At 37.0% G+C, this 25,131-nt stretch overlaps 1 protein-coding gene across 1 annotated transcript in view; it reads left to right on the top strand.

The window, feature by feature from the left end:
• Positions 1-1,511: 1,511 nt before the first annotated feature.
• The window catches only part of LOC127430031 (mitochondrial intermediate peptidase-like), a 32,835-nt gene continuing 9,215 nt past the window's right edge, over positions 1,512-25,131 (top strand). The window contains exons 1-14 of the mRNA XM_051679452.1: positions 1,512-1,925; positions 2,133-2,287; positions 2,587-2,673; positions 5,258-5,322; positions 5,449-5,631; positions 5,948-6,104; positions 7,717-7,765; positions 8,082-8,142; positions 8,931-9,002; positions 9,152-9,229; positions 9,392-9,596; positions 9,689-9,798; positions 9,881-9,955; positions 21,116-21,189. Of these exons, the coding sequence (XP_051535412.1) occupies positions 5,506-5,631; positions 5,948-6,104; positions 7,717-7,765; positions 8,082-8,142; positions 8,931-9,002; positions 9,152-9,229; positions 9,392-9,596; positions 9,689-9,798; positions 9,881-9,955; positions 21,116-21,169 (987 nt within the window). The 5' untranslated portion in view covers positions 1,512-1,925; positions 2,133-2,287; positions 2,587-2,673; positions 5,258-5,322; positions 5,449-5,505 and the 3' untranslated portion in view covers positions 21,170-21,189. The remainder of the gene's footprint in view (positions 1,926-2,132; positions 2,288-2,586; positions 2,674-5,257; positions 5,323-5,448; positions 5,632-5,947; positions 6,105-7,716; positions 7,766-8,081; positions 8,143-8,930; positions 9,003-9,151; positions 9,230-9,391; positions 9,597-9,688; positions 9,799-9,880; positions 9,956-21,115; positions 21,190-25,131) is intronic.

The raw sequence follows: 25,131 nt of genomic DNA, 5'->3' as shown, positions 1-25,131 counted from the left end.
ATTTAAATGATAAAACAATAGCCATGTTGTTCAAAATGAGGACATAAATGTTTTGGTCGTCAAAGTTAGAGAAAACATGTCAATAGTTAATGTTGTGATACAGAATTGACTTTATATGACCCTAAAAAAATAATCACCTTGACACCAGTTGGTTAAAATAATAAACAAATAGTTAGGATAAGTGAAGTTAGTAGTAGTCTAGCCTCATTTGTTTGCAGATACAACTTGCTTCAATATTTTGTTTCAAATAATGAAATCCACACATTTGAAATTGTGACTGAAGTGTCTAAATACTGTTTGAGGCTACTGTGTGTAAAACACACACATTCTACACATATACACTGCAGATGCTGAGGTATTATAATAATAACCTTTTACTCCAACTCTTCCTTCTGGTTTAACTTCTCTTCCACAACCTTAACAACACAGAAATAGCAGCTGCTAGACAGCAATAAATGTTTAAAAACAGTACCACAGAATAGTTATATTTACACCACACCACAGATGTCTGGGTGTTGAATCTCCACTGAATTTTCATAGTGGATCTCTAGTGTACAACGTCAGTTGGCAAACCAGCTTTAGCTATATCTGCTGTACGGGAATATCACGCACACCAAAGTGTCTCCAGCTAGTCAGTCAACTGTCGGCCATCTTTGGAACGCTCTTGAGAGGTTATTTCCTGTCAAGATAGTGCAGCTCTTATCAGCTTGAATGGTGAAAGATCGAAATCTCAAAGACGGTTATGGAAGATTATGATAAAAATAATATATTTCAAATCATCAATAAAAATGAATAACACTGGAATCAAAAATTGTGCTTCTTTACCTCATATTACGCAAAAAAAAAAAACGCTAATTTTTTCGGCTTGTATAGCTAATGCGCGTGCGCATTCGCGAGTTGATTGACAGGCGATGTCTGTATCTAAACGGTGATTAGCTCTTTTTCCTGTAAGGTGGGACTTCCTTTCTACATCCTTTGACCGTTAGGCGCTAGAGCTTCTTGGTTGGGCGTTCCAATTTCTCCCATTCATTTTAATAAATACTCTCTGCGCAGACGCAGTGATATGACAGTGGGTGATCTCGGGAAACCAAGAAATACCCGTTGTCATATACCAAATCAATAATAATAATAATAATAATAAAAATATATTACATTATATTTATCATAAAGAAAAACTGTTACAGGACAATTGACATACAATTGGCAATTTTAAGATTTAAAGAAGTCAAACGGTTATGTGAAATTATCTGTAATTAAAAATAATTTACTAATATAATTAGTTTTATTGTTATTATTATTATTTATTATCATTATTATTATTATTATTATTAACAACAATAATAATAATAACAACAACAACAACAACAACAATAATAATAATAATAATAATAATAATAATAATAATTTGAACTGCCCGTTGCTATCCTAACCAACACCAATAATTTTTATTTTCCTCTTTATTTACTATACGGTGACTTTTATTTTGGAAAACCAAGAAGATTCGCACCACATCTCACTTGCCATTTAAATTCACTGTAACGTTTAACATATTTTAAAAATAATTTAGTGAACAATTTAAATACAACATCAGAATCTGTTATACACTTGTTAACGTTTGAAAAGGATATTTCATTAATGATCACCTCACGAATTCATTTCTCCGTGTCGAAAGTGCTGCTGTATAATCACAGGGTCTCATGAACGTGGAAGGGACGAGATATGCCTCTTTTCTTTAAACCTTTGAAAGTTACTTTTCACTGCGGTGATGTTTCGTTTGCCAGAAGTTTTCAGTCTGTCCTTTCTTCTGGCTGTGAAATAGTGAAGTCTAGACTAGTGTTAGTATGTCACTGTACAGACCCCTGGTGTGTTTACTCAAGCGCGGAACAGCAGTGAAGGTCGGCAGGACAGTCACCACCTGGTCACCAGTAAGTGCTGCTTTTAATGTCCAAGTCCAGATGAGACTAGACCTCTCTGAACAGAATGTGGTGTGTAACTTCCTTCACATTCATGGCGTAATAGTTCAGAACATCTTCATATTACATCACAACCTTTGGACCCCATTATATGTCATACTTGATGATGTTACCCATGTTGTGTGCTGCTGATCTCTAAGAGTTTGTTTGGTGTCCCAGAGCTCAACTCCATGGAGGGCTTTGAGGTGGTCCAGGACAGAGCCCTGCAGGAGACAGAGCAGCTGGTGGAGAAAGCCTGCCGCTGCCCACCTGGAGTCAAAACAGTGGAGATATTTGATAAACTCTCAGACAGCCTGTGCAGAGTGGCAGACCTGGTAAACGAGTTCGCTGAATTTCACAGATTTAGAAGGGGGCATTCTTTGGAAGATCAAATTCAGTATTCAATATTCAGCCTATGTATCATCAGCAGGGTGTATACTGAATTTGGTCCTCCAATTTCACTGTTATGTGTTATTCACTTTAAGTGTTTTAGAATGTCCCATTCGTTCCGAATGTAGTCTCTGTTGTCTGTTTCTTCTTTCATTATTTGCAGGCAGACTTTATCAAAGTGGCACACCCTGATTTTTTTTTTATTTTTCAAGGGAATGTAATATTTGTATTTCTTATGATGCAGGCTCAATACTAATGTTGAACTGTGTAAGAGTTTGAAGGACTTGTTGGATAATGAAGAGATTGTGGGCAAACTGGACCAAGAGACAAGGTACGAAATCTTTTTCGAGAACCAGTTTATTTCGAACTCCGATTTATATTGAATAATAATAAATAAGCTTTGAAAGTGATGCAGGGATTGTGGGTCAAGAATTTTTTTTTTTTATGCCATTCCATATCTCATGCTATAACTCTTGTAACCTAAATTCTTTATGAACAATCATGTCTTCATTTTTAAAGGAATATTCCATGTTCAATACGAGTTAAACTCAATCAATAGTATTTGTGGCAATAATGTTGATTACCACAAAAAATAACTTCGACTCGTCCCTCCTTTTCTTTAAAAAAAAAAAAAAAAAGCAAATATCTTGGTTACAGTGAGGCACTTACAATGAAAGTGAATGGGGCCAATCAATAAACGTTAAAATACTCACTGTTTCAAAAGTATAGGAACAAGACATGAACAATATGTGTGTAAAAATGATTTATGTGTGATAAAATCACTTATTAACCTTTTCTGTGTGAAGTTATAGCAAATTTGTTGTTACCATGACGATGTAATGTCAACAAACCCTAAAATGACTGTAAAAATGATTATTTAAACAAATTTACATCTCAAATAACACACAAGTTTTAACATAAGAATTAATGTAAGGGCTTTTATAAAATTATAAGCTTCATATTTCTGTGTTTAAACACTCCAAAAATTGGCCCCATTCACTTTCATTGTAAGTGCCTCCCCTTACAAAAATTGAGAGTTCACTGCAAATTTGCCGCACATTTTCACATGCAAATGAGCTTTGTGGCAAACTTGCGGCAAATTGTCCATTGTTGCCAAAGGTTTGCTGCAGGTTCACCACTACCGGTGAAGAGCTGAAAACTTCTGGCAAACATTTGCGGCGAATCACACGCGCATTTGCATGTGAAAATAACGAGCGGCAAATTTGCGGCTAGTTTAGATTTTTTCTCTGTAAACTTGATTTTTGCTTTTTTAAAATTATTTTTTTATCCCCTTTTCTCCCAATTTGGAATGCCCAATTCCCACTACTTCCTCGTGGTGGCACGATTACTTACCTCAATCCGGGTGGCAGAGGACAAGTCTCAGTTGCCTCCGCTTCTGAGACAGTCAATCCACGCATCTTACCACATGGCTCATTGTGCATGACATCACAAAGACTCACAGCATGTGGAGGCTCATGCTACTCCCCGCGATCCACACACAACTTACCATGTGCCCCATTGAGAGCAAGAACCTCTAATTGCGACCACAATGAGGTTACCCCCAGTGGTGTAGTAGTGTCTGAAGAGGTGGGCATATTATGAATTTATGAAGGAGCCAACCCCTGCATTTAGCAGGGATATAAATTTACAGTGCAAATTATGGTTACTCCATGGATGCTTGTGCATCAGCATTAGATGCTGGAAAGAGTCTCGCCCCTTACTGAAACGGAAAATATGATTGGTTAGCAAATATCCAGTCGCGTCTGGAATGAACGTTCTGATTCCATCAGTTGCGCTCCCGCCTACTGCTGCTCCATATGCGTTTAGAGAGAAGCTCTGTACAATTTATAAAAAAACAGTATATATTAACTCAGTGGTGCCGCAGCACCGCGTTAGTAGATTGAAAGTTCCGGGTCAAAAGGCTACTCGTTGTTCTGGTGGTCATACGAATCATCACTTATTTTAGGTGGGCATACGGCGTATTTCTGTGTATGCCCTAGACTACACTACTGGTTACCCCATGTAACTCTACCCTCCCTAGCAACCGGGCCAATTTGGTTGCTTAGGAGACCTGGCTGGAGTCACTCAGCACACCCTGGATTCGAACTCGTGACTCCAGGGGTGATAGTCAGCGTCAATACTCGCTGAGCTACCTAGGCCCCTGATTTTTTAAAGAAATATTTCATCTACTTTGCATCGTGTCAAGATCCTGATCACCTTTTGGAGGTTTATTTTGCGAAAGTGACTGTATTTGATTCCTTATTTGTGGTTAGAGCAATGTTCTTTTAAGCTTAACCGACATCATTTGTGGTATAATGTTGATAATCACTGAAAATAATTTGGACTCCCTCGTCTATTAAAAAAAGCACAAATCTGGGTTACAGTGAGGCACTTACAATAGAAGTGAATGGGGGCCAGTCTGTAAACATTCAGATACTCGCCGTTTTAAAATTTTAGCCACAAAAAACAAACAACATGCATGTTAATGTGATATTAGTGTGATAAAAGCACGTACTTTATCTGTTTAAAGTTATATAAAATATTGCAACTTTGTTGTCATGACAACGTAACGCCAGTAAACCCTGTAATCTGGTAAACACTGTAACGCCCAGAAATCCCTGATTATATCACACTAAAATCATGATAACACATATAATGTTTACATCTTGTGGCTGTTCTTTTGAAACAGCGTGTATTTTAATAATTGTGGACTTGGCCCCATTTACTTCCATTGTAAGCGTCTTGCTGTAACCACATTTATTTTTCTTCTTCTTATAAATTCTTTTTTTTTTTTTGTGGTAATCAACATTATGCCACAAATGCTGTCAATTAAGCTTAACTTGTATTGAAACCGGAACATTCCTTTAAGCTGAATTCAGCAAGAATATAAATTATATTTTGTTTCATTGAAACAGAAGAGTAGCTGAACTGTTCATGTTTGACTTTGAGATAATTGGGATCCATCTGGATAAAAAAAAAGGTAAGATTCTTTGTACCGATTGCGCTTCTCGTAACCGATCGTAATTTAATGGCGAAAAAAACACATACGAATCTGTAGACATGCAGCTATACTGTATATCTAGCAAATAACCTGTCTCTTTCACAGAGGAAAGAAGCTGTGAATTTAAGTGTTAAGCTCTTGGGTCTCAGCAATCAGTTTCTCATGGGCTGTCACATGCCAAACAGAATAGAGAAGAACGCTCTTCCTAAACACATTCACCAACACTTCACCAAAGAGGGAAAGTACATTCAGATTGGAGGCCTGCACGCTGATGCGCCTGATGATCTGGTAGGTCACAAAAGATCAGTGTATTACAGCTGTTACTGTCCAATATGTTCTTAAAGGAATAGTTCACCCAAAAATGAACATTCTGTTATTATTCACTCACCCTCATGTCGTTCCAAGCCCGTATGACTTTCTTTCTTCAGTGGAACACTAAAGGAGATTTTTTGCAGAATGTTAGGGAATGAATGGTGACTGAGGCTGCCGTTCTGCCTAACATTTTCTGTTTGGAATAACATGAGAGTGATAAATTATGGCAGGTTGTCCATTTCTGAGTGAACTAGACCTTTAAACTGTGAACAATTTTTTTTTTTTTTCCCAGGTAAGGAAAGTTGCATATAAAATCTTCCTCTACCCCAATGCAAATCTGATGCACATACTTGAGAAACTGCTGACCTGTAGAGATAAACTGGCTCGATTGGTTGGTTATGAATCTTATGCACACAGAGCATTAAAGGGAACCATGGCCAAAAGCCCAGGTAAAAACCTTTATTGTTAAAAGGCCTCAGTCATTTTTCTCATTGTCATTGTTTTTTGCCTTTTAGTTTTTTAGGGTGAAGTGTGTAATTTCTGCACCACTAGCTCTACCAAAATTAATTGCTAAATTATTGATCATTTCCAAACAGTTTTCCCAATCAGCTGCCATTGGTTGGAAACACAGGTTGTCCCACCCCAGTCTCATGCCATTGGTTGAGCCTAGCGATGTGCCACGGTGGTCAACTAACTGACTAGTTGTCAAACAATTGCCTAGTCAATTAACGGAGTCTTCTACTAACATAAATGTCTTTAGTGGTGGTTGTTTTAATAGGAGACGCAATTCTCGAATTAATTGAGAGACGGAACTTCTTGGAGAGCGCTTTTGCATGATTTTAGCTTTCTGGGCTTAAAAGTTAATAATAGTCAGCACAGTCAAACCCTCTGCAAGAAGTTTAGTCTATTTATGCACCACTGCTGTTTCAGCCAAAAATTCTTGCAGTAAAAAAGGTTTAAACTGCTTGATGTCATGAACTAGATGTGTACATCATTATCTTGCAGTTATGCTCCTTGAAACAACCACATCGTCTTTTTCCAGAGCAGCCTGTGTTTCTCCTGAGGTTACCTGTGGGTTTTTCTTTGTATCCCGAACAATTCTTCTGGCAGTTGTGGCAGAAATCTTTCTTGGTCTGCCTGACCTTGGCTTGGTATCATGAGATCCCCGAATTTTCCACTTCTTAATAAGTGATTGAACAGTACTGACTGGCATTTTCAAGGCTTTGGATATCTTTTTATATCCTTTTCCATCTTTATAAAGTTCCATTACCTTGTTACGCAGGTCTTTTGACAGTTCTTTTCTGCTCCCCATGGCTCAGTATCTAGCCTGCTCAGTGCATCCATGTGAGAGCTAACAAACTCATTGACTATTTATACACAGACACTAATTGCAATTTAAAAAACCACAGGTGTGGGAAACTAACCTTTAATTGCCATTTAAACCTATGTGTGTCACCTTGTGTGTCTGTAACAAGGCCAAACATTCAGGGGTATGTAAACGTTTGATCAGGGCCATTTGGGTGATTTCTGTTATCATTATGATTTAAAAAGGAGCCAAACAACTATGTGATGATAAATGGTTTCATATGATCACTATCCTTAAAAGACAGTTTTTTTGCATGATCAGTCATATTTTCAAAATCAATGCTAAAATGTCACAATTTCTGCCAGGGTATGCAAACTTTTGAGCACAACTGTATATATCCATAAGTTACCACGTTGATGTGCTTACCATGTTGAAGTGCTGCACTAAGCGTCCATATATCCCTCTGACACTTGTCTGATCGGGGTCACGTGAACATAACAGAGCTTAAATATGCGCTATTATCCTTAACAGCTTCTAGTTGACTAGTCGTTCAAACAACTACAAACATTTTGCACATCCCTATTTGAGGCAGAAGATTACTTTTCCAGTCAAACAAACAGAAAGGGTTTGAATGCAACCTAGGAACTTTTTTTATTTGACAAAATTACACGCTTCACCTTTAAATAATTTCCTAATTCTACACACCCACTTTCCCATGGGTATACAATTTTGTGACAAGTTCTGTTTCTCCACAGAAGCAGTCCTGAACTTCTTACAGCTTCTCACAGACAAACTCTTCGACAGGTTGAGTTTTACCCCTTCGTTGTGTGTTATCTGCATTAAACCACAGCTCTAGATAAACACATCATGTGCAAAAGTTTCAATCTGCAGGTATCAATGATTTAACCGTATTTACTGTATGTACTGTAGCCTTGTCCTATGCTTATTCTAGCAGATGTCATACTGACGTAAGCCACTAGGTGTCACTGTCTATTACATTTTATATCATTGCCACTTTAGCAGAGGAACTAGGCTTTGGGTGTTTAGATTGTCAATTATGTTAAACATATGATGGCACATAAAGACATTTTTTTTTTTTTTTTTTTTTTTTGCACTTTAGGGCAGATAAGAATTTTAAAATGATGAGGGACATGAAGATGAAACTCAACCCCAGAAGCCCAGTAAGCATTGCACAGCTCTGACATTAACATTAAAGACTAAAGGCTGGACAGTGTTTTACAGTAAGAATTATTTCAACAACTTTACTTTTTGTCCTCTTGGAACTAATGCCATGGGACCATCCATACTTCAGTGGTGTGATACGTGCAGAAAGGTAAGACATGGGAGAAAGCATGAGAGAGAATTTAGAATCAGAAGTTTTGTGCTATCTGATTTACACATTGTAAATAAAGCAGGAGTAGTGTGAAGATGACTTACCATAGCCACAATACCTTGAGCAGTAATTAATTATCAATAAGGAAAGGAGGCTGTGCTAAATTTGATACAGTCACAGCTAAAGGATGATGTAATTAGGCACAACACTCAGCAAAGCCGTAACTATATTCACAATATAGCATGGCTTTGAATGCCTTATTGACTTTATTGAACAGTTATAACATTAAAATATGAAATACACAAATTTACATAAAAATGTGGATAAAAATACAATGAATTCAAATAAGTTTTGATGCCAAATTAGGTAAATGTTAACTGTATTATTTATAAATGTAAAATGTAAATACAGATAATTGTAAATAAGTGTAAATAGTTAGTTGATATAATTACATTCAAACAAGGGGAATACTGGCACATATTGTTTTCCACTTCAGCACTGCCACTGCCATTCAGCCTTTAAAAATGTGGTACGCTTGTGTTTTGTCTCTGCAGATTCAACATTGAGCCAAGTCTGTACAGTCCGTATTTTTCACTGGGAGCTTGTATGGAAGGTCTGAACAGTGTTTTCACACAGCTGTTTGGTGTATCGCTTCTGGCCGAGCAGCCCAGAGTGGGGGAGGTGTGGAGCGAAGATGTCCGCAAGCTGGTGAGATCACAAGCCTGTGCTCGAACCACTCTAGACTTGATTATCAGACCGAAATCCTGTAATGAGCTTCAAATGAGAGGTCTTAGATGACTTGAGCTTTCCGCAACTTCCTTTCTGATGTCACATGCCTGTTTGAATTGTGCCCACAGGCTGTGGTGCATGAAACAGAGGGGTTGCTGGGATACATCTACTGTGACTTCTTCTACAGACTAGACAAACCTCACCAGGTAGAGAAGAGCTCAGATAAGCTACCTTTTCTTATAGTTTCTTTAGTCTGTACATCCAAAACTAGGATCTGTTGGATTAGAATATATCATCTGGACAAGGGGCACTTCAGCCACCAAATGCATGATGTTTGATCAGACCAGTTTTGTCCATCTTCTCCTCAGGACTGCCATTTCACCATCCGTGGTGGGAGGCGGTTGGATGATTGTCAGTATCAGCTGCCATTGGTGGTTCTGATGCTGAACCTGCCCCACCCCACTCGATCCACTCCCACACTGCTCAGCCCGGGCATGATGGAAAACCTCTTCCACGAGATGGGCCATGCCATGCACTCCATGCTGGGACGCACGCATTACCAACACGTGACGGGTACAGCTATGAACTTAGTCCACTAACTCTGTTCACATGGTTCCCTATAGTTGCATGATTATGATGACTGCTTTATTATTTTCTCTTTGAAGGTACACGCTGTGCCACTGATTTTGCAGAGGTGCCATCTATTTTAATGGAATATTTTGCTGCAGATTTTCGCGTGATTAACCAGTTTGCTCGGTATTACCAGACAGGGCAGGTACAGATACCATAAATTCATGTACTGCCTTTATCGTTTTGATGGTTCACTATTTCATATGCATCTGTGTCATTTCTCAAAGCCTTTGCCGCAGAGCATGGTGGCCCGTCTCTGTGAGTCCAAGAAGGTCTGTGGTGCCGTTGACACTCAACTTCAGGTATCAGATCTTCTATATCAACTAGGAGAAAGATTTCCAGCATTAACAACAACATGGGGAGAGTCCACATTAGGGGCCATTTAGACCTAACAAAACAAATTAAACAGAATGCAGGTGTCTTTAGACACGTTTTTAAAAGTTTCTCTTTTTAAGGAATAGTTCACCCAAAAATGAAAATTCTCTCATTATTCACATACCCTGATGCCATTCCAGATGTGTAGGACTTTCTTTCTTCAGCAGAACACAAATTAAAGGGATAGTTCATCCAAAAATGAAAATTCTCTCATCATTTACTCACCCTCATGCCATCCCAGATGTGTAGGACTTTTTGTTTTCTGCAGAACACAAATTATGATTTTTAGAAGAATATTTCAGCTCTGTAGGTCCATACAATGCAAGTGGATGGGTGCCAACATTTTTATGCACCAAAAAGCACATAAAGGCATCATAAAGTAATCCATATGACTCCAGTGGTTTAATCCATGTCTTCAGAAGTGATAAGATAGCTGTGGGTGAGAAACAGATCAATATTTAAATCCTTTTTTTGCTTGAAATTTGTCTCCCTGCCCAGTAGGGGGCGACATGCATGAAGAATGTGAATCACCAAAAACACAAGAAGAATGTGAAAGTGATCTTTTCCTTACCCACACCTCTCATATTGCTTCTAAAGATATTGATTTAACCACTGGAGTCTTATAGATGACTTTTATACTGATTTACGTGATTTTTGGAGCTTCAAAATTTCGGGACCCATTCACTTGAATTTTATGGACCAAAAGAGCTGAGATATTCTTCTAAAAATCTTCATTTGTGTTCAGCAGAAGAAAGAAAGTCATACACATCTGGAATGGCATGAGGGTGAGTAAATGATGAGAGAATTTTGTTTTTTGGGTGAACTATCCCTTTAAGATTTGTAGGGAAATGTTGAAGCTCTGTTGGTCCTTACAGTGAATGTAATCAGGTGCCATCATGCTGCTGGCTATTTGATGGTCCAAAAGGCATATTTAGGCAGCATAAAAGTAATCCACGACTCCAGTCAACCAATTAATGTGTTGTAAGAAATTGCTTCTGAAGATACAGATTAAACCACTGCAGTCACATTGATTACTTTTATGCTGCCTTTATATGCTTTTTGGAGCATAAAGTTCTGGTCACCATTCACTTGCATTGTATAGACCTACAGAGCTGAAATATTGTACTAAAAATGTTAGTGTTCAGCAGAAGAAAATTAGTCACACATCTGGGAAATAATTTAAATTTTTGGGTGAACTATTCCTTTAATGTGTGATTTGGGTTAAGAATTGGAACGTTTTCACGAATGTCCTCTGTAGCTCCACTTATGGCAACGTTGAGAATGCAACACGTACTTGCGCTGTGTTATAAATTGTGATCTGACACATTTTGGAAAAAAAACAACGCACAAAATCGAGCTTGCGTAGCTAGAAGCGTCTGCGTGTACTTGCGTAGAGCATGTTTTGGCCATATTCCTTAGCTATGAGTTATGCCACACCACAAGTGCACTACGTATAGTGGGCTTTAAATTGGAATGCATTGAAACAGAAATTGTGGCTTACATCACTAGCCAATAATTTTTTTTATTTTTTATTATGTCTGATAACAGTGGCAGATATTAATGTAAAAAAAAAAAGAATTAACAATGAAGCTACAATTTAGAATTTTACACTTCACAGTGAAATTAGGCATTGTAACAAACAGTTAAAAAGATAATAACATATAAAATATTGTAGAAAAAATATATCTGCTTCCGGTATTGACTAATATAGACTGTTAGGAATATATTAAAAAGTCCTAAAATTGGCCTCTAAAGGCAAACTGATCTCAATTTTTTATTCAAGAATAAGTTGGCACCTAAACACAGCTTTCTTTTATTGCTGTTTGTCTGAAGATTTTCTTTGCAGTCCTGGATCAAGTTTATCATGGAAAAGCATGAAATCTTTCAACGACCGATATCTTGGTAGACATTCAAAAGGCCATAATACTTCTATCACACGTCACCAACACAGTAAGTGTGTTTATGATTCGTTTTGGTGAAGAAGGATTAAAGACATTGTTTTCAAACTACTTTATTAACATCCTTTCAATATATACTGTAGCACTGCAACAACATCCAGACATGTTTAAAATTATTATTATTATTTTTTGTACCCAAAATAAAATATGTAAGATCTTAGGTGCACTCAGTAACATTTTGTTTGTCATCTTGGACTAACAGTGACACCTAGTGGTGTGGATGCCTCATCATTCAAAATCAATAGTTTTCAGTTACAGATGCCATTGTAGAAATTCACTATTTACAATCAGCCATGATTAATTTAATCCAAGAGAGAAAGTGTCCAATAACAAGACAGTTACTTAGATTAAGCGAGTAGTATTCAGCTGATCATGTGATTCTAAAATGGCAGCCCCCATGAGGAGACCCTGCCTCATGTAGAATTAAACAGCTTTTATAAGGTTACTGATATGACTACAGTCCTCATCTCATGTGAGCGGTCATGATTTTATACATATGTTTCAAAATTACAATTCATTTCTTTAGGAGTAAAACTTTTTTAATGGGGAAAAAAATTACTGAGTGCACCTTTAAAAGGATACTTCATCCAAAAATGAAAATTCTGTAATCATTTACTTACCCTTATGTCTTTCCTGACCGTATGACTTCCTGTTTCTTCTGAAAAGGCAAAAGGAAATTTTAGGCAGAAGGTCCACCACTACTCATGCACTATATTCCAAGTCTTCTGAAGCTGTACAATAGTTCTGTGTAAGAAACAGACAGAAATATAAGTGGCTACTCTCTGGTTAACCATCTTCCCCACTGCTTCCACTCTCAAATGTCATCTGCACTTCTGTATATTCAAACTCCAGTCTGTACCTCTCAAAATCTATTGGATGGCTTCAGAAGACTTGGAATATAGCGCAAAAGTATGAAAAAGAGCAACGTGAACAAATTCTTTGGTTTTCCAGGCAAGCAAGAAAGTCATATACTATTACAGCATCAAAAAGGTTAGTAAATTATTACAGAATTTTAATTTTTTGATGGACTTTCCCCTTTAAGGATAATTTCAAATGATTTGTGAATTATTAAACGTCACTTAAAATTTTGTCTAATTCAGAAACACGTTTCTCCGTATGTTGGTGGTCTGTTAACCTGAAATGAAGTGATCTGTTGCAGTTAATGAATGTTTGAGAATATTCCTTGAGTAATCCTTAATAACATCTTAAACAAGACCTTCTAAAGTACAAAAACGCATCAACATACCAAGGTAGTTTAATTTTGGCCTTGATCCTTCTCTGTGGTTTTATACATCTATCACAGACATTGCACGGTTAAAGGATTAAAATGCTTTTCTCTGCTTCTCGTCCCTGTTTGGGTCCTTTTCTGAAATAACAAAGCAGTGATAATCTTTGAAGAAGCACTCCCGGGGGGAAATATTTAAAACTCTTCTTTCAGAAGTCCTTTTTGGGGGCAGTTTGAAATGCTTTTCTCAACTCTTGAGCAGCTGTAGAAATGGCCGTTTGGGAGCTAGAGCGATCTAAAAAGCAGATTTTATTTCGGAATGGCCTTCATAAACCATTCATTCTAGCCTGTAATTATTTGGAGCCACTGGGAATAAGGCCTCCCTCCTCACAAACACTAAATATTCCCATCTCTTTAATTGCCCCAGCCTTAATGTCTTTACCATCCTCTAAATCACCCCCCTCTCCCCCCTTTTTATCCGTTATTACTCCCTCTCACGGGAGCGCAGCTAATATTTGTGTGTGTCTTTCGTCTGAACATCTGAAACCTTTCTTCAGTCCACAGATGGCTGTTAAACCCTGTCCTTTATAAATGCATCCATTCATTTACTTTTTTATTGAAGTATGGCAGCTGTTTTGATTGACATATATTCTTTGACTAACAGAGTGTTGGTGTAAAAACTTGATTTGTACATTTTCAAGAAAATGTGAGTGGTGGCGTGACTTCCAGCATCTGTAAGATGTTCTGGTCTCTAAATATGGCTTGTGTGCCTCTTTAAATGTGAATATATAGGATTTGGTCCTCGTCCACCAGCCGAAAATTGTTAGTCTGATGGTAGAGAATCTCATAGTCGTGAACTTAATTTTTTGTCCGGATATATGAAAAAAAAAATAAAATAATGTTGGCATAAGTAGTTTAGAATAACATAATTTTATTATTTCCAAACAAAAAAAAAACAAAAACAAAAAAAAAGAATAAAGCAGTGAAGCAATTTTATTTTATAATTTTGTCCATCGTATCTAAGTCTGGTAGTCAGAAAACAACTTTAGACCCTTATGATCACTGTGTGTGAAGTTTAAAAATAATTATATTTAAAAGTGATATTTTGCATTTTTTTATAAAAAGGCAAATTTTTTACCAGATCAAATGGAAAAATCCATAAGAAAACTTCTTGATATTTGTGACTAAGAAATTCAGGATATTTGTAAAACATTTATTTATTTGTTTACCTTAAACTTTTTTGAAATATTAAGTTTTGTACCCTTGTGTGTGTTCAAGATGAAAGGAAGGTATTTTAATGATATAGTATGTATAATTTATTTATTTGTAGAAAATGCTATAAATGTATTTTTTCAAATGTATGAAACCAACGTGGACAGTGGACACAAATATTACATTTCTTGATGAAGTATTTCAAGGGATAGTTCACCCAAAAATTAAAACTCTCTCATCATTTACCCACCCTCATGCCATCCCAGATGTGTATGACTTTCTTTCTTCTGCAGAACACAAATGAAGATTTTTAGAAGAATATCTCAGCTCTGTAGGTCCATACAATGCAAGTGAATGTTGATCAGAACTTTGAAGCTTCAAAAAGCACATAATAGCAGCACATAATCCATGTCTTCAGAAGCGACATGATAGGTGTTGGTAAAAACAGAACAATATTTAAGTCATTTTTTACCATAAATTCTCCCTGCCCAGTAGGTGGCGATATGCACAACTTGAAATATGAATGTGAAAAAACAGAAGAAAGTGATTGTGGAGATTACTAGTAAAAAACGACTTAAATATTGTTCTGTTTCTCACCCACACCTATCATATCGCTTCTGAAGACATGGATTAAACCACTGGAGTTGTATTGATTACTTTTATGCTGTCTTTATATGCTTTTTAGAGCTTCAAAGTTCTGGTCACCATTCACTTGCATTGTATGGACCTACAGAGCTGAAATATTCTTCTAAAAATCTTCATTTGAGTTCAGCAGATGAAAGAAAGTCATATACATCTTGGATGGCATGAGGGTGAGTAAATGATGATGAACTACTTTGGATGAACTACTCCTTTAAAATTATTACAAAATATTGATAAACTAGATTTTTAAAAGATTTCTCATTTGTATCATCTCAGACAACCTTATTTGTATATAACTCTCTGAGAAACATATTTACAATTGTTTAGCTTTTATTTTACTGGGCCATTAAAAGTGTTCTGGAAGATAACATCAACTGTTAATAACATGGACCATATGGAGGCTCTTTTCTTATTGCTAATATTTGGGAAAATTCGGTCACTGAGTTATGTTCCACTGGCTAATAGAATGCTGGATGTGATACAGCTTTTTGCTTGCTCTTGGAAGTCATTTGGACATAAAGGTCATTTGCTGAACTAAAGACAACCTAGGAAACAGGGGCATGGCTTTTACTACGATTACTAATATTATTATCACCATTACTATGGGTTAGGGACAAAGTATTAAACTTCAGCACATACCTTGTCTCTCGTCCTGTTGTGCTGTGTATGGACATGATACCTCAAATCATGTGTACTATTACTTTTCCAAGTGATTCAGTGCACATCTAGATTGGTTTTGGATTTCCGCCAAAGGGACAATAAAACAGACAGAAAATAAATTTTATATACTTGAACTGCACGAGGGACCTGAGCCATATCTGTGGACCAGAATAACATAGAAACCTGGGCATTGGCCAACAAGTACATAGCAAACATCCAGTGCACCGTAGCAACAGCAGATCAGTACCACCACCCATAACAACCCTGAATTCCCCCGATTACCTTACTCATAAACAATAGTATTTACATGGTAATCTAAGGTACAGGTCTGGAAAAACATGGAAACACCATAGTACTTTTGGTCCTTTTTATTAGTGCAAGCCATTTGTGCAATGTTCTTATAAATGTCACTTTTGAAGTAGCCTATTTTTAAGCCAACAGCTTTTGTGGACCCATCTGCCATGAAAATATTTCCATTAGCAAACTCGCATAGCAGATTTTAGACGGGTGTTGTTAGTAAAGTAGCTGCTGTGCTGAGCTAATGTTTAGCTTTCAGATGTTGCGTCTCTCAGCAGCAGTGCCATTTGGGCTTATTGAAGTCATTAGGGGCCATATGGGATCTGTCATGCTGATACTCTTGGGCTTAAGTCTGTATGAAGTCTCACCTTCTCCAGCTATAATGTGTCTCACATACTGCTGTTTACACAACCCTGGCTCTCTTCAATAGCCTCGTGGAAACAAACACTTTTTACAGACAAATTCTGCTTTAGCACAGACTGCACAAGGCCCATAGTTATCATTAGACCCAGATGTATTCGAGAAGTCCTTAATGTTCTGTACTTGCATGATAGCAATGCTTTTTCATTGTACTACAAAAGTGCATAGTTATATTCATCCTCTAAGTCAGGGGTAGCCAACCCTGCTCCTGGAGAGCGACCTTCCTGCAGAGTTCAGCTCCAACCCTGCTCCATCACACCTGAATGTAATTTTCAAGTAATCCTGAAGACTTTGAATAGCTAGCTCAGATGTGTTTGATTAGGTTTGGATCTAAACTTTGCAGAAAGGTTGCTCTCCAGAAGCAGGGTTGGCTAGCCCTGCTCTAAGGCCTCTATGATATAGTCTCCTCGACCCAGGCCCTGTGAATTTAATGCTGCTTTCAAGTGGACCCGGGAAGCTACGGAAGAAGCAAAATTGAAACAAATATGCAATGAATGATGGCAAAAGCTCTTTTTCTGTTGTACCAGTGAATAAACATGAGTGAATAAAATTGCATCACTTATACACAACATGTATGATATATTAATGCATGGTGTCTAACAAATTATTAATTAATTTGCTTAAAACAAACCGCAAAGGGTGAGTCATTAGTTGACTCATATATAACAAATTCTAATGTCCCAACTCGGTAACTTGGGTATCATCTAGAATTCTGAGTTTCCCACTCGTTAATATGACTTCGCTTGATCATTCATGTGCTTGGAACTCGTAATTACGAAATTTCCGACTTTTATGTGCGTGTTGTGTTTTGGTTGTTGTTGGTTTTTTTTGTGGTTTTTTTAGTATTGCCTTTTATTTTATTTTATTTATTTTTTTTATTGTTTCTTGTTCTTTGTTTTGGTTATGCTTTTTTATTATTGTTTTGTTTTGTGTGTGTATGTTTCATTTTTTGTTTTGTTTTGTTTCAGGTCAAAATTCAGGTCATAAGCATCATGACAGCATGTCAGGATCATGTGCACTTATTGCTGTGCCACTGCAGACAAAAGCTGCCAGCTACTATAAGTGAAGTTTTTAAAGATTTGAATGGTAGTCACTTAAAACGAAGAATTTCAGTCACACTATTAAAGCTAAGAAGAATTTCTTTCATTATTCAATTAACATTTAATACCTAGTTGACTTTGTGAACACAGCTAAGCTACTTTAGCATTTGCTGTGGCATTTAGCTCTGATTTAAACTGATATTATCTTATACCAACAGGCTTTGTTGCCCGTATTTACCACCATTCCAAGCGCAGTGTGCTCAGTCCATTTCCTGCAGGGATAATTGTAGCAGCGGGTATCTAAGCACGTCTCCATCGTTCAGCAATGCGTTTGAACTGCTAAGCTCTTTAAACAGGATTCAAATGTGTGTTTTTATGCCAAAATATTTCCCCAACTTGCATCCACCTAAAACATCATCACTGTCTTTAATTTACCTCAGAGTACAGCAAGTGAAAAGGGGTTTGTAATGTTCACTTTGTAACGGATTATACACCATCCTCTATTTGGGAACAATACTTTATAAATTATAAGTGCATTCATTATTAGTAGTGCTTTCTAAGCCAAGGCATCACTTTTACTATTAATCATACTTGGGGAGTTAGACTTGGTGTGTTTTATGTAGTTGGGCCAATATGCAACCGACCAGAACACCCTGGCAACTGCATAGCAACGTGCCTAAAACCACTCAGAATACCTTAGCAACTGCATACAGTAGTGATGCAGACCAAGCATTGTGGCAGCAAGTTTTGTACTGGAAAGCATAACTCACATTTTCTTTAGAAAATATAAAAATCTAGTAATGAATATGGTCCTAAAGGCATTGTGTGGCAAAACACAAACTTGACTCTTGCATGGAATTGGGTCACAGTTGCAGCCGAGATATAAAGTGTTCTGAGGATCAGCATGTTCATGGGTTAGGAAATCAGTTGGCAAGCATTTACAGAGATGGTGCTGTAATGGGACTATTCCTACAGCAGCTTGTTATTGGTTCACCTGCACTTGTCTCTCCAGGCCTGGCAGCTGAGATTCAGTCATCTGGTCGGCTATGGGGCGAAGACCCACTGAACCGGTGTGTTTGTTTGTAAGAGTTGATTACAGCTGATGTGTGTAACTTTCCTGATGTTAAAATACTTTCTCTAACCCTGCTTAAAATGCAGAGACTACTATGAATAAGCCATTCATGTATTAATTTCCTCAAATTGCAAACACTGTGTCTGTGGCGCTATAAAAATTTGTCTATTTGCTTGAGCGTCCCAACCACCCGATACAGCAACACTGATTCTACCAATGAAGGGCGTGAAAACCTGTGTTCTTTCAATTGCAGATGGGAGAGGGAAAGCTGTTTGAAAAAAAATTTACCTTTTGCAATTCCGTTTGGTGGCACTAGTGGCACAGAAATGACACACTTAAAATTACTAATTTTACATTTGTTTTAGTCTTAATTTTTGTCCTTTAAATTTTATGAATATTTTGTTGTCTCATAAGCATTAATTTTAGTCAAATTTAGTCTTGATATGGCATTTTATTTTAGTATATGAAAATAACAATTTAGTTGGCATTAATGTGCAAAATGAAAACGTGTCAAACTGTAACAGACCATACTTTAAAGGGGCCATAACATGAGGAATTACGTTTTCCTTTATCTTTTCATATGTAAGAGGTCATTGTACAGTAAAAACATACTGTAAGTTTCAGAACTCAAAACTTCCTCCTCACTGCGAAAAGAGCATATGTTGAAACCAAGCTGCGAAAACAACTTGTTCTCTACTTACATAGACATTTGTATCTGACCGTCTCCACAACAACACATTAATGCTTATTTTATTACTTCTGTAGCCCCTCACAGTAGAGGTGAACAGTGAGATGACAAGGAGAGAGCAGGTCAGTCAAGAGCAGAGAGCCAATCATAACAGTGGGCATTTACTGTCAGGTCTTAAAGGAGCAGCAGCACCAAAATCGACTGTTTCTGACAGAGGGTCAGAATTAGGGTGGAAAGTTATCATGTTTTACAAATATATTTTTTGTGCAATAAACTTTACTAATATTAAAAGTGAACGCCAAGGAACATATCAAAATAATAAAAAAGGCATGTCATGACTTTAAGCCAATTTTCAAACATTTTGAAAAATGTGTACATTTTAGCATTTTCGATAAACATTTAAAAGACTTATCAACCTAAACAAAATACAATATTGTGAACCTGAGCTCCTGAAATAATAGCATTATAATGAGTGTACTGAAGTATTCCTGAAATTATTGTTTTGTGAATTCTTCATACCTCAGAGGCTTATACATTTTTGGTGTTTTAGGAACTGTTTAGAATATTACATTATATGTATTTGTTGTTACAGCAACGCCATTTTCACGTAACTTAGTGCACCTGTGCTTTTGCTTTATCGTCATACTTTCGCCAAAAGTATTTAGTAAAATCATTTAATTATTGTCATAATGTGTCTTTTTCATCTCGTCTTTGTTATCGTTGACGATATATAAAAAATACTTTGTTTACTTTCTAATAATTAGGGGATCAAGCACGAAGTCCTGAAACCCTATTGTAATTGTCAGGATTATTATTTTTATTATTCTTCTGCCGTAAAACTGATCATGCAGACAAAACCGTACCTAGAGACTTGAAACTTTGGGGAATGGTAGTACTCCGGCTGGCTAGCCATATGCATGGAATCGGCCTGATCGGCCCACAGGTGGCGCTATAGTGAACAAAACAAAACAAAAACCCAATTTTGTGCCATAACTCTTGAACCGTAAGGGCTAGAAACAAAGTTATTTTTTTCCAGTGATTCCTTGGCCAGTTTTTGCTCCTCCCACTCAAAACGAACTAGTCCTAGGCCTTTCGCCCAATCGGAACCAAACCAGTGCAGAAAGATTCAGCAGAGTCCCTATATGTGCAAAATGTGAAAAAAATTGGCCACTGGGAGGCGCTGTCGCGTATTACGTGCATGTAAATCGTTGTATATACCGCTGTGTTTCACAATGTTATTCATATCATACGATAGATCTCCTCATTCTGAACAACTTTGCCTCAAGGACCATTGGTGTCAATCAAATTGTTCGTTAAATATTTGAGATTATTTAAAAAACATATTTTTGCGAACTAGTCCTAGGTTTTTTACGCAACAGCAGCAAAACCTAGGAAGAATCTTTGGACAGCCTACATCAATTATTATCAAAAAAACTGTAACTTTTTATTTGCCATGGCTATAACAGGGTAATTTAAATATATGGGTGTGCCCTAGATTATGCAAAAGCCAATAACTCCTAAAAGAAAAGTCTTATTTTCATCATATTTAGTATGCATATGCGAGATATGTTGAAGAAGCATGCAAAATGTGGTGGAGATCGGACAATAGGTGGCGCTATAACAGTTATGAATGTATACCTGTAAAAAGTTTGGACACAAATATCAAATCAACTTCAAATCAATAATCATGGAGTTATTCCTGTACCCCTACCCCAAAATCACCACCATGTCTTCACTACTCCTCTGTGGTTTTGTTCTTTAGAATTTATTTTTGTTTGGACATGTCCAGCCATTTAAGAGGGTGTATTGGCTTGGATTGTGGGAACAATGCTGGCAGTGTAAAGTAAACTTGTGTCTGCTCATGTTGTTGCAGGGAAACTGGAGAGCGGTACCGCAGAGAGATGCTGGCACATGGGGGAGCGAATGAGCCAATGCTGATGGTTGAAGGTAAGCAACCGACTCACTGCTTTCACTGGAGGAGACACAAGTCTGCACTGGAGAGAATGAAGGCAGTGGCATTTCTTTGTTCCTGCTATTGTGATTGCCTGTTGATCCACTTACCTAAAATGCCCCTAAGAACTGTACATTCATACAGCAACCACCAGTATAAGTGCAAGATAGCATCTGTTCAAGTATGTGTAATAATAGCTTAGTATTAACATGTGGTTCTTTAATAAAAAACAGTACTTTACAAGCGTAGTTCAGTGCCCCTAACAGACCTGAAGATTTTATAATGAGAAGGACATGGACTCACTCATAGAAAGATGAAAAGGAGAAATTGCAATGCTCAATATGGTGGATGTAGGAATGGAAGACCCACCTTTGAGTTAAAGGAATGGTTCACCCAAAAATGAAAATTCTCTCATCATTAACTCACCCTCATGCTGTCCCAGATGTGTATGACTTTCTATCTTCAGCAGAACACAAATTAAGGTTTTTAGAAGAATATCTCAGCTCTGTAGGTCCTCAATACAAGTGAATAGGGACCTACATTTTTAACTCCAAAAAGCTCATGAAGGCAACATAAAAGTAATTAATACGACTCCAGTGGTTAAATCCATGTCTTCAGAAGGGATATGATAGTTGTGGGTGAGAAACAGATCAATATTAAAGTCCTTTTTTACTTTAAATCTCCGCTATCACTTTCACATTCTTCTTCTTTTGTTTTTGGCGATTCACATTCTTCGTGCATATTGCCACCTACTGGGCAGCAAGGAGAATTTATAAAAAAAAATTAAAAAAAAGGACTTAAATATTGATCTGTTTCTCACCCACACCTATCATATCACTTCTGAAGATATGGATTTAACAACCGGAGTCTTATTATGAGAGTAAGTTTATTTTTGGGTGAACTATTCCTTTAAGAGCCAGTTGCCTCAATTATTTTTTCTTTATTGGTGATATTTATAGTGAGGACTTCTGTCTTTTCAAGATGTCCATTCAAGTAGAAAGGAGCTGTACATGCATAAATTAAATGTCCAGCACATCCATTCAATCCTGTTACCTCCAATCACAATACTTAACACTAAACTATAGGGATGCACAATATTTTAATGACCAGTCAAAATGTGTTTTCTTAAACAAATATCAGTTAACAGTTATATCAGTTATCGTCCATAACAATTCCTTAATGCATTAATGCATCCACTTCCTTATTTTGGGATAAGCAACTGTTGTGCTCCATCGGTGAAGGAATAGTTCCCCAAAAATTGCAAAAACAACAGTGCACCCCCCCACCCCCCTCCACTTTGTAACAAGAGCCACACTAGAGAGAACATGCTACCCAGACCTGGCCAGCTCCCAAACCTCTGGTGCTGAAAAGTCAAGGCTAGATTTAATGGCAGAGTGGAGAGAGTAAAGTGGCGGACTGACTGCCACGCTGACTGAAAACCCTGTGTTCTCCAGCTGTGGGCGGCACAGAGGCATCTTTCATGGCCCTCAGCTTTCCCAGGGACTTTTACTTTAGCGGCTAAAAGAACAATAGTACACCTGAGCACCTGGGCTGGGATATGTTTTAGTGCTGTGGCACACAGATGGTAATATGTATGGGTTTTAGATACACGAGCACAAAGGGGTTCAAGCTCACCTTAGGCCCACTTAAACCTGGTGTTAAGATGCATCTCAAGTGACCTGATCATAAGTGGACAGCCTTAAATACGGGTTTCAATGGGGTACAAAATGTTTAAAAATGCATGTGACCAAACACTAATCCGTCCTGAAGCGTACCAGACAGCAGTGAAGCAACACCTACTAACAAGTCAATCAAACACTGTGTTAAAACTGGTTTAAACTTTACCACTTACATGCAGCTTTACAAGGAAATAACCGTCTGATCTGAAAATGTCAATAAGCACATATATATGAACAAGACTTAACGGAACTTCACATCTGAAGTTCAGTTAATACATGTATTCCTGTATTAATCGATGTCCTATTCGAATTTGTATTATTCAGTGTCTGGTTTTACCACTTGTGACTGGATCACCCGAGACGGATCGTAATACCATGTGTAAACAGGGTCAGTTCTGGTAAACTGAAATGTTTCTTGATGGGGTTTCAACTAAAAGTGCTTTTAGATTTTACAGCTAAGGAAACACTCCATTCACTGCCAAATGATTAGACTCTGTGTATGTCAGCATGACTCAGACAGACTTGGATTATACCAGATTAATTATGCTATGCAGAGTTGATAGAATGCTTAATCCATGTTTGACTTCATGATCCGGGCATTAAAAAAACATTTCAGTGACTCTTAAGATGTATGCATGGAAGAAGTTGTGAACAAAAAAAACGTTTTTAAAGGCGTTTGTAATCAAAATTTGGTGCGCGTATGAGCGAACTAATTTACTATTTAAAAAATATAAATAAATATAAATAATTTTTGCATTGTGACTTTTTCATAACAGTTATTTATTATACATATTTTATTTAAATAAGCATATTCCAAAGGCAGTACAACAAATTTATTTTTATTTTTTTGCTTGCACTACGGCAATGAGAATTGAGGATAAAATGTGCATATTTGCCATAATATAATGTCAAAAATAATCTTAATGGTCCTAAAAGTTAATGGTCTTAATAATATTAATGCAAATAGTGCAAAACACAAATTCTTATTTCTGTCTTTTTACTTTTGGAGTGAAATATGTCTTAGACATGTTCTTGACAGGTTTCGTGAAATTCATCTATGCATCAGTACTCAAATCTTACAATTATGTTTACATGAATTACATTTTTGTTAGTTCTCATTGTAGAAAAAGGCTACAAGCCACATGATTCATGTTTACAATGGTTGACTGCTCTTACTAACCTCATAATCCTTGATACTTTTTTTTTTTCATACAGCCTTTGAGGCCTCTAATTTTAATTACAGAATCAGTGATGAAGTAATTTCAGCCTTCAGGTAGATCATGAGGTTATTGCTTACAATTCGTGACATGTTTCAAATACTTACAAACGCAGAAAGAAGTCAAAGCTGTGGAACAACCAGAAAATCTTTTCAGCTGCCGGCAGGGACACTGTAATTATCTTCTAAGTCTTTAAACGTTGCTCAACACATTAAAGTCTAAGCAATATGCTAGACAACCAGAGTCTAGGCAACTATAACTCACTGTGCTGAGCTTGCTTAAATAAGTACATAAACATTAAAGGGATAGTTCACCTACAAATTTAAATTATGTCCTCATTTACTAAACTTAATTTCATTCCAAATGACTTTCTTTCTTTTATGAAACGCAAAAAGTGAATTTTGTTAAGAATATCCTGGTCACTCACTTCCATAGAATGAAAGTGAATCAGCACTGGGGCTGTCAAGCTCCAAAATAACATTAAGCACCAAAATGTAAGTTATTATTCACTGATAATCTTCACCTTAACCATATATGATACCAATATTGTGCTTTTTGGTTATTTTGGAGCCTGAAAATCCCAGTCCTCATTCGGTTTCATTATATGTAAAAGAGCGGCCAAGATATTCTTCAAAATTCACATTGTGTTGAATGAATGAAAGAATGCCATATGGGTTTTCATAAAATGAAGGCGTGTAAATTGACAGAATTTTGATTTTTTTGGGTGAACTGTCTCTTTAATGTAAATGTTTTTGTTGCATATTAAGGACTTTATGTATTTTATGCTTTTTCCTCATTTGACCTCTCGATCATTTTGTCCTTTTTTCACATGAAAACCAACCAGATTAACCTGAGTCATGTTCCACCATGTCTTGGCTGTGCCCACGTAACCGCACAGCTTCAAGGTGTGGCACAGCCCACGGGAGCCAAAGAACAGCGTTTAAACAGGGATTAATTGAGGAGAGATGAGCCTGCCTCACTTTGATGTGTCCTCCGTTTCATTATCCTCCATTCCAAGCCATTGGCTATTCTGACCAATCAA

Source organism: Myxocyprinus asiaticus, chromosome 39 (genome assembly GCF_019703515.2).
Source record: "Myxocyprinus asiaticus isolate MX2 ecotype Aquarium Trade chromosome 39, UBuf_Myxa_2, whole genome shotgun sequence".
In the NCBI taxonomy this organism is placed as follows: Eukaryota; Metazoa; Chordata; class Actinopteri; order Cypriniformes; family Catostomidae; genus Myxocyprinus; species Myxocyprinus asiaticus.
This window is presented reverse-complemented; position numbering and strand designations above follow the sequence as displayed.